The sequence below is a fragment of the Chinchilla lanigera genome, unplaced genomic scaffold (assembly GCF_000276665.1).
Source record: "Chinchilla lanigera isolate Chin_1 unplaced genomic scaffold, ChiLan1.0 scaffold00051, whole genome shotgun sequence".
In the NCBI taxonomy this organism is placed as follows: Eukaryota; Metazoa; Chordata; class Mammalia; order Rodentia; family Chinchillidae; genus Chinchilla; species Chinchilla lanigera.
In genome coordinates, this window is record NW_004955452.1 from 5,901,369 (window position 1) to 5,911,170 (window position 9,802).

The 9,802-nt window shown below is 56.0% G+C and overlaps 1 protein-coding gene across 2 annotated transcripts in view; it reads left to right on the plus strand.

Annotated features, from left to right (window-relative positions):
• Positions 1-4,192: 4,192 nt before the first annotated feature.
• The window catches only part of Rps6ka1 (ribosomal protein S6 kinase, 90kDa, polypeptide 1), a gene marked incomplete at its 5' end in the record, with an annotated part of 32,536 nt that continues 26,926 nt past the window's right edge, over positions 4,193-9,802 (plus strand). For both annotated transcript variants that reach the window (XM_013519669.1, XM_013519670.1), the window contains 1 exon segment: positions 4,193-4,237. In XM_013519669.1, the coding sequence (XP_013375123.1) occupies positions 4,193-4,237 (45 nt within the window).

Below are 9,802 nucleotides of genomic sequence, written 5' to 3' on the forward strand. Positions count from 1 at the left end.
CGTCTCCCCCAGAGGCAGCTCTGCTCTCCTTTGAGGGCTCTCTGGAGCCAAGCCCTAAGCATGCACGAGTTTCTCCTGTGCCCTGAGACCCCAGGGTCAAGGTCAAGGGCTGATCCAGCAAGGTTAAAACTTTCCCCTGGCCTCATGCTAGGAGGGAGGAGGTGACTCCTCTTTAGGGTAGCTCTTGGTGTGCAAAGCCGGGGTGGAGACCTCAACTGATCAAGGAAGGAGACAAGGTGATTTTTCTCCTGGCCGGAGGCCCTGGCTGCTGCCTTCATCATCTCTTCTGTCCATTCATGTAGGGAGGCCATTGTGTGCTCTGCCTCCCCGGGCCGCAGGTGAAGATCAGTGTGAAGACCCTAGGTCCCCAGCACCTGGAGTGTGCTGCCCCTTTAAAGGGATGGCTATTGGAGGGTGGGCGCGGCAGGATTAGGTAACCAACCTGAAAGCGCAATTTGGAGTAAATTGCTCTGGGATCTCTGCCATGGGGTTTTTACAGGCCCTACACGGCTGCTCAGAGGTTCTCTCGCTGACTCACCCTCTGAGGTGAGGAACGCTGCCCTCTGCAGCCCCTGCTCCCCCCAACTAGGACCGGGATGCAAGGGCCTGGGGGTGCTCAGAGCTGGATCCCTTTGCCCAGGCATGCCTCTGTGACCTGGGTCTCCCAGAGATAGTAGAGCTGAGACCAGGGAATCATGGGAATGGCCAGGGAGGTACTTAGCTCAGGAGCTTTCTTGGATTGTCCTCAGAGGGAGCATAGACATCCAAGAGCTGATCACTTCTTGCTTCCCTTTGGGAATTCTGCTTTTCTTTTCTTTTCTTTTCTTTTGAGACAGGGTTTTGCCATCTAGTCCAGGATGGCCTTGAACTCACTATATAACACAGGGTAGCCTCAAACTTGCAGAGATCCTCCTGCCTCAGTCTCCCAAGGGCTGAGATTACAGGCATGTACCACCATGCCTGGCACCTTTTGGGAAATTCTGGAGCAAGTTTTCCAGGGGCAAGGGAACCAGGAACCCATCTCAGTTTTGAGTACTGCTGCACCTGAATTCTGTGAGAGGAAAAAGTCTGGTGAATTTCCCTGGGGAGGGAGGTCATGGTTTCTTTGTGACCCTCAGTCGGCCCTCAGCTTGTCTGGGCCTCTGTTTCTCCAGTGGTGAGGGCTGGGTTCCAACCCTCCTCCCTGGGCGTGAGAGGGCGCAGAGCCCTAGGTACTTCTGCCTGTTCCGCCTCCCCCTTCCTGGAGGTGCCGGGTGACTGGATGTTATTGTTTGGGTAACAGGAGCCATGGGCCGGCCAGGGTGCGGATTGGTCTGTTCTCAGTGGAGAACAGGGCCTTGCTGTTCTTAGCCCAGATGACATGTAAGTGATACAGCAGCCTGACCTGCAGGTACAGGTGCCGTCATCACAAGACGGAGGCAGGTGAGGCTGGCTGGAGCCTTTGGCAGAGGGCTGTGATCTGGACCTCCTTGCCCTCTGTGATGCTACCACAAATGGACTGCTAGGAGGCAGGGCCTGGCCCACGGTGCAGGCTGGGTGGAGTAAACCATTGCTGGTGTGGGTGAGGATGCTGCCTGGGGCTTCCCTGTCCCTGCTGAAAGCAGTGGCCTTGTCTGTAGGCCTGGTCCTGCCACGTATAGCACTTTACAATCTGCCACATTCCTCACTTCGCTTATGTCCCTGTAATTCTCATAGCAGCTTCCTAAAGAGAGATCATTACCCCCATTTTCAGATGGGACAGCTGAACCTCAAACTGTCACATGAATTAATGTCAGAGCCAGGATCGGAACCCAGAGTGCTCGCTGTCTCCAAGTGGAGGAGAGCCAGCGAGGGGGAAGCGCTGGGTTCAAGATGGCCCAGGGCAGGTACTCTGAGCAGCTCCGGATGTTGGCAGACTCCTCATCCCACACGGCCCCTGTCCAGCCTTTGCTTGAGGGCTGGTGATGCCTTGGCACCTGGCCCGAGCCTCCAGCCGTGCACAGGGCTGCCAGTGTTGGACTCAGAACCTAGCTCCTGGGGCTGCTTCCTGCCTGCGGGGCCCATGCTGTCTTTCTTCATCTGCTGTCCAACTTCTCCTGATGCTGCCCAGTGTCCCTGTTCCAAGACAGAGACAGTGACTTGGATAGGAAGAAGGATGCCTGTTGGAAATCATCTCTTTTTGTTTTGTTTTGTTTTTCTGGCTCCGGGAATCGAACTCACTACCTTGCACTTGCCAGGCAGGTGCTGGGCTGCTGAGCTAAATCTCCAGCCCCTGGAAATCATCTCTGACCACTGTAAGGGGTTGGTGGTCTGGGTCTCCTGGGCAGCTGTCCTCCATCCTCTAAGAGGCCAAAGGGCCTTCCCTATACTGGTTCTCTCTTTCTTTCTCTTTTTCTTTCTTCCTTCCTTCCTTCCTTCCTTCCTTCCACGTGTACCAGGAGTCGAACTCAGGACCTCAAGTTTGCCAGGCAGGTGCTGTGCCACTAAGCTAAACCCGGCCCTCTTTTTCTGTTTTTGGAGACAGGTTCTCACTACATAGAGTAGTGACTGCTCACTCTATCCCCTGGGCCCTGGTCAACTTGTCCCTTCTCTCCAGGCTGCTAAGATACTTTCTTTTCTGGAGGGGCACTGAACCCAGGTCCTTGTGCATGGTCGTGCATGCTAGGCAAGTGCTCCACCACTGAGCGGTACCCGCAGCCCTCCCAGGTTGCTGAGAGATGACAGTGTGTATGCATGTGTGTAGAGGGGCTTGTAGCACACTTGGCCCCTGGGGAGGATTTAGGGGCATTAAAGGGGCTCAGGGGACAGGAAGGATGTCCTGGGAGCGGCAGTGGGAAGCTGCTCTAGGGGCAGGGAGATTATGTAACGGGCAGAGCACAGCTACGCCTGCTGCTGCCAAGCAAGACCACAGCTGCCCTATGAACTCAGCTCCTGGCTCCAAAGTCCTGACCTGCCCTAGGTTGGGTCTTCCTAGGCAGTGGGACCCTCTGCTGTACCACACTGTCTGAGCCAGGAGGGCTGAGGGCAGCTGCTTCAGGCCCAAGTGGGGCAGGTCATTCACTTCACACCCCTCAGGAAACATGGGCTGGCTTTGGTGCACCTCAGGGTATACAGTTCCCACCCGAGCTGAAATCTGGACAAAACAGGACTGCTCAAGGGTGGGCTGTCGCGCCTGTGTCACCCTGCACGCAGCTCCCCTGGCTAGGGTGTGGCTGTTCCACAGCAGACCTTTATGAGCACCTCCTGGATTTCAGATCAAATTTTAAATCCTTAAGTTGTACATCACTAGTCCCGCGGAGCCTCAGTTTCCTCCTCTGTCAGTGGGGCCTGGGCTTACCTCCCGGGCTGTCACAAAGATTAAGTGGTGCCACAGGTGTGAGGCACTGAGCCCAGCCTGGCACACAGCGGGGGCTTGGAAGAGCAGCTGTTAGCACCAAGCCCTGGCCTCTGCCCTCCTGGGACTCCCCATTTATTAGCAAGGGAAGTCTGTGTGTAAATAGTCCCTGTGGGGTAGCGAGTGGTGCCGTGGAGGAATGCAGGGCCAGGGTGGTGGAGCCACACTCTGGCTGATGGGGAGCAGAAGGGTCCCAGAGTAGGGCAAGGCCCAGGGCACCACATCTCTGGGCTGAACGCTTGCCCAGACTTTGTCTCCTTCCACACCCGCAGCAGTTCTGGGAGGTCGGGGGAACGTCCCACATGTTACAGATAAACACACTGAGGCCTCTCTCAGCTGGTTGGTTTGCACAAGGCTGCACACTCTGTCCTGGCGGAGCTGGGGCCACACGGTCCCTTCCTTCCCACTGGGAAGAGGTGCTATTTGAGCTGTCTTTCAAGATGAGGTGTTTGCTAGGCAGAGCACAGGAGGCAGGGAGCGCTGGCCCCTGGGAACGTTCCATCTGGGCTGTGAGGAGCCATTGCCAGAGGGCTTGGCTCAGGTGTCCTCACCGTGAAAGCAGAGGTGGAGGGGACCATCCCAGAGGGCATCTGTCTGCAGGGAATTTCTGGCAGTGCTCTGCAATCTCCCTTTGCTTGTTTGTTTGTTTGTTTGTCTTTTTGAGACAGGGTCTCGCTATGCAGTTCAGGCTGGCTTTGTGCTCACTTTGTAGCCCAGGCTGGTCTCGAACTTGCAGCTATCCTCCTGCCTCAGCCTCCTGAGTGCTGGGATTACAGGCATGTGCCACCACACCCGGCTAATCTCCTTTTCCTTTTTCAGAATGGACAGGCCTCAGGGGAAGAAGCTGGACTTCAGCCATCCAAGGTGAGGACCATCGTGGGTGCCCTGGGCTAGGTTGGGGGAGTGCTGTTTGTATGGCCTGGAGGAGAGAGGCCTGCCTTCTTCCCACCTGGCCACAAGGGCCTGACTTCTTGTCCCAGTGTCCAGCTCAGTCTCCTTTATCTGATCCCAACTCATCCTGTTGGCAGCGCTAGAAGTCACTTGTCACTTACTCCAAACTTGGGTGGGTCCCGTGCCCTCCCCTGGCCTCTTCACCTCTAGTGGGAAGGACCACACCAACTCACAGGTAGCTGTGAGTTCAGGAAGAGCCTGGCTACCGTGGGGCTTTAGACCCTCCGTGGGCAGGAGCTGAGCCTGGGCAAACCTGGGTTCAAGTCCCAGCTGTGTCCTCCCTACCCATCCCTTTTCCAGAAGCTCTTCTCCCTTCTCTCGGTGTCCTCGTGTGAAGGTTGGGGGAAGTGTGCCTTTCCCACAGGAGTTGTGAAGGACAAATGAAGTACTAACCGCCTGGCACATAGTAGCTCCAGCATCAATAGCACAAATGCTCTGGTACATTGCTCAACTCTACTTCCTGCCTGTGGCCCCACCCTCCAGGTCTGGGTCGCCTGAGCAGCACAGCTGCTATACGCCTGACCTTTGAGATGGAGCCAGGTTGGTCCTGATGTTTACCTTGACTCACCTTGCTAAGATAAGGTACTGAGCTGGGTGGGGTGGAGCATGGTGAGAAAAGGAGGCTCCCACTCCCTCCACTGTTGGTTACTGTGGCAACAGAGCCATCAGAGGCCAATAAGCAGCATGGCCTGGACTCTTTATCTCAGCCCTGGCTGGAGACTCCTCTTATAAAGTAGGTGCTCCTAGTTGCCTATAATAAAGTGAAGGGATTTGAGATCCCAATAGAGGGCCAGGTGTTCAGATCTTGGGGCAGAGACTGGAGGGTTCAGAGGAACCTGCGGCTTTTGGGGAGTGGAGCTTTGAACCCCAAGAATGAATGGGACTGATTGGGAGAGGGCAGGAGCTTGCTCTCCCAGGTAACCTGCCTTGGCTTCCCAGCCTGACTCCTGTCCTGCAGCAGAGGGTCCTGGGTGGGGAGGGAGACAAGGCTGGAGACGGTAGACGGTGAGACTCTTAAATGCCATGCTGCACTGAGAAGAGAAAGAGTTTAACCCCGCCCAGTGCGACACTAGCTTTCCATCTAGTTCTCACTGTACCCTTGGAGGTAGATTGTTACTAGCAGTGTTTTACAGATGAGGAAACTAGGACCCCGTGTCCCAGTGTTGGTGGCGATAGAGTCAAGTCTTGCTTGACCACAAAGTCCACATTTCTCCCAGGCTAGGGAATCCAGGGTGCTGAAGAGAAGCCCTGTATATCTGTGTCCTGACGTGCCACAAATCCTGGGCACCTGCTCATCCATCTCTTACCCCGGCCACCAGTGTCTCTGGTGCCTACTTCTGGGCTTAATACACCAGGGGGCGCTCAATCTGTGGTTGGATGAGCCAGCAGTGGCCAGTTTCTCCTTCGTGGAACAGTGGGTGCATCGTGTTGTGGACTGGGAGACCAAAAGGCAAAGTCAGCCTTGCCCTGCCTTCAGGGAGCTTCCGGTCTTCAAGGGAGGGTGGAAACTGAGTGCTGTGGTAGGCACGAGGACAGGGAAAGAACACAGCCATGCTCACACAGAACCTTCATTCTGTAGAGCCCGGCCTCTTGCTGGGCAGCGATGTACCACTTTCCCGGTGCCCCTGCTTCTTTCAGTGGCATGGTGAGGGGAACACATCCCAGCCCCAGCTGGTGGCATCTGACCTTGGGGCTTAGCCATGGATGAGACAGACGTCACTGCTGTATGTGGCAGAGGAGGAAGAGCTGAGTGAACTCTGGGGCACTTGGCCACCTTCCCTGTAGAGCCAGCATTTGACTGGCCGTCCGAGGGCAAGAACTGGGCAGCAGAAGAAAGAGGTGGTCTTTCCGCGTGGAGAAGAGGCAGGGCCAGGGTCTTGGGAGCCAAACTTTCTGAGTGCAGAATCCTGTCCTGTCTCATGGGTCTTACAACCCACAGCAAGGAACTTGCTCTCTAAAGCGGAATAGAAGTGGGGCATGGTGGTACACTCTGGGAGGCTGAGGCAGAAAGACTGCAAGTCCAAGAGCAGCCTGGGCAAATTAGCAATTTAGTGAGACCCTGTGTTGGAATTTAAAAAGTACTAAGGATGGAGCTCAGTGAAAAGGCCTTGGGCTGAATCTCCAGTACCAAAGAGAGCGGGGGGAGGAGGAAGGGAAGAGGGAAGGAGGGGAGAGAAAGAGAGAGAGAAGGAAGGGGAGGGGAGCGTAGAGGAGGGGAAGGAAGGGAAGGGAAGGGAGCAAGCAGAGCGGAGCCTGTCTCTCTCAGGGCTGCTTGGAAAAGAGAATGTGATGTGTATAAATTAAAATATCCGAAAACGTTCGTGGTACCAGGTTTGTTGTGTGCTGGTGTGTAATACTTCTGAATTTATTTATTTCAGGCAGAAAGGGGTTTGGGTCTCAGGAGCGATGGTGTGCATAGCCAGTGCAGGGTGAGAGCTCCCTTGGTCCCTGCAGCACCTGGCACACCTGGCGTCCTCAGGCACCCTGGGGCTCCACTCTCTTCTCCCTTCCTAGGAGCAGACTGGGCACCCCAGGCCCCTTCCTCTGGCTATCTCCGGAGCTGGACCCCTTTGAAGCGTCTGCTGGTCTATTTTGAGAGCTGAGCGTTTCCCCACTCCCCTCCTCTCTTCCTGTTTATGAAATACTGATCCCTCCCGGATTCCTCGCGCTCCCCTGGCCAGAGCTGAGGCAGGATGTGCCTGTGGACAGGGAGCCTCGGGCAGCCTCAGGTGTGGGGAGGAATTTCCCCTGGGCTGGCCAGCCCACCTGTCCACCCCTGGGACCCACACCCGCCCTGTCCCTCCGTCTGCCTAGGGGAGACCCTGTGGCAGCAAGACTGTCAGACTAAACTGAGAGAAGTGCTGTTTACAGTGTCTCTTTGTCTCCACGGCCTGTTGTACATCTAGAAACAGCCTTCTGAGGGTGGAGTGTGTCGTTTGAACCTTTGTGCACCTGGCTGGTGCAAAGTCAGTCTTTAGCTTCCTGGCCTGCACTTGTGACCTGAAGCCCCCACTCCACCTTTCTGTCTGGCCAATACCTGTTCATCTTAGGGACCCATCTAGACTGTCCCCTCTCCAAAGGGGCTGTTATACCTCATCCATGGCTTGTGGCCACCGTTTATGGGACAGCCACAGCCCCTTGTCTGTTGAAGGAAAGTTGTGTTTTATTATTGGGTCTCTCTGTCTCTCTCATTCATTCATTACTGGGGATCAAATCCATGGGTGTGCTACCCCTGAATTGCATCCCCAGCCCTTTTTAAATTTTACTTTGAAATAGAGTTACCTTGGCTGGGATTGAACTTTTTTTTTTGGTGGTACCAGGAATTGAACTCATGACCTTATGCTTGCCAGGCAGGCGCTGTGGCACTGAGTATATCCCCAGTCCCTGGGATTGAACTTGTCATACTCCTACCTTAGCCTCCTGAATAGCTGGGACAGGTATTTTTTGGATCTGCTTGAACACAAGGCCTGGGTCTGCCTTTAACACCTGTGCTTCGTGGTGTGTGGCTCTTCCCTGGGCAGAGCCAGGCAGGGAGGGGTGCTGTCAGTGATGTCCAAAGAGGAGGCCCAGTGCTAGTGTCCAGTGCTTGCAGGGAGGCCTTGCAGGGAAGGTGGTGACGGTCAGACTTTGGCTCGCCCCCTTGCTAGCCATGTGGCCTTGGGCAAGTCATTTTTTTGCTGAGCGTCTTTCTCATCCTTGAAATGGGATGATGATACCTCCTTGGGAGCTGAGACACGGGCTCCTAGCCCCAGTGCTGAGCACAGGCGGGCAGACGCTGCTAGCTGGGGGAGGGGCTTTGTTCGTTAGGGCCAGGGACCTGCAGGTGGGCTTGATTACAGCTGGCAGAGGATGGCCTAGGGTAGGGACCTTTGGGGCTAGAGATCAGGCTGTGGGCTCTGGGCTTCTCTCCCAGCTCCTGTGTGGGAGGAAGTAAGTTCTTAAAGAGGAAGTATCTATACAGGGGGACAGGGCAGGCACCCAGGAATGTGGGCTGAAGGGTGTTCACCCCCCTCCCACCATCAGAGGCCTCAGGCCCACACACCCTTCCACAAAGACTGTTTCCTTCCTCTGTCCCCTGTGCTACCCTGACGGCCACAGAGGTTCTTTCCCTGCTTTGGGGGACTGGGAGTTTGGAGGGTGAACCAGCCCTGGCACTGGACCAGAGCACTTTGGGCTGCCAGAGAGTCTGAGGAAGCAACGAGAGGCCTTGGTCTGAGCGGGGCATCTTTCACAACCCTCTAGGCTGTCCACCGCCGTGTTATCAAGGCCCTGCGCAGGCAGGGAAGGGGAAGTGGGTGCACGCGGGGGCGTGTGTTTCTACATGGGGCTGGCTGTGGAAAGGGTTTCCGATCAGCGCTGAGTGCGTCCGTCAGTTCCTGTGGGTGAACTGGTGTGAGGATGAGGTGAGACCACAGGGACAGGGCTGGGCCTGGTCTACCCGCCCCTCCAAGGCCACCCCTCCTCTTCGACCTCTGTCAGGTCCTTGCTTGCCAGGGTCCTCTGCCCCCTTGTCCCTCCCAGAGCCTGGGACTGGCAGGCTTCTTCAGGATGACAGAGCAGTGGCAGGAGCAGGCATGGTGGTGCCAGCTCTACAGGCTGCCGTTCTGCGTGGTCACAGTCCTGGCAAGATCACAAGAGGGGAAAGATTATCCAGACTGTGGGCCAGGGCAATCAGGCTATGTGTGGTCCTGCTTATTTCTGTCCCATGTGCTCTGAGGGTCCCCCGGGGGATGTTTGCGGGTGTCGGTTTTGTCTCTGCCTCATTGCCTTGCGGCTTCTGTCTGTGTTCCTGTCTCCTGTCTTAGGATCAGAGGACACAGGCAGGGGCGTACCCTTCGGCTGTCCCTGGGTCATAGGCTTGGGGTCTGCAGGGTCCCCTCCTCAGCAGGACAGCCTGACCCATCTTCTGTCCCTCCTCCCTGCCAAGGGGGAAGTGAGAAGGAGGGGGGCCAGGGACCCTGCCTTCTGTACCAAGAAGGCTAAAAAAAGCAGAAGTAAGAGAAATAACAGGGCCTTCTGGCCACTGGCTTGAACCCCATCATGCAGACCCCGGCAGATTTCCCCCAGGTTGACAGAGACTTGGTCTCCTGTCCCAGAAAGGTGAGCAGAGGGGTGACCTCACCCAGCAGTGTCTGTCAGCGTGAGTCTGAGCAAGGAATAGGTTTTGGGGGGTGGCTGCGTCCCCTGGGGTTTCTGGGTGGCTGCATCTGTCCCCAGGGAGTGTTTTTAGGCAGAGGCAAACAGACAAGGTGGAGATGCAGATCTCGGGGTGGTGTGGGCAGGGATTGCCGCGTGGCCTTGTCCGCCTCAGCCCTTCTCTGAGCCGGGCTTTCTGCCTGTCCCACCAGAAGGTTGACAGTTGGGGGTCTGATTAGCTGGCAGGTTTTTTTTTTTTTTTTTTAGAGGGGGGCCTGTTCTACCCACTCCCCACCCGTCAGGGAGCGCCCTTTGAAGTAAGCTTGTGTCTCTGAAGTTCAA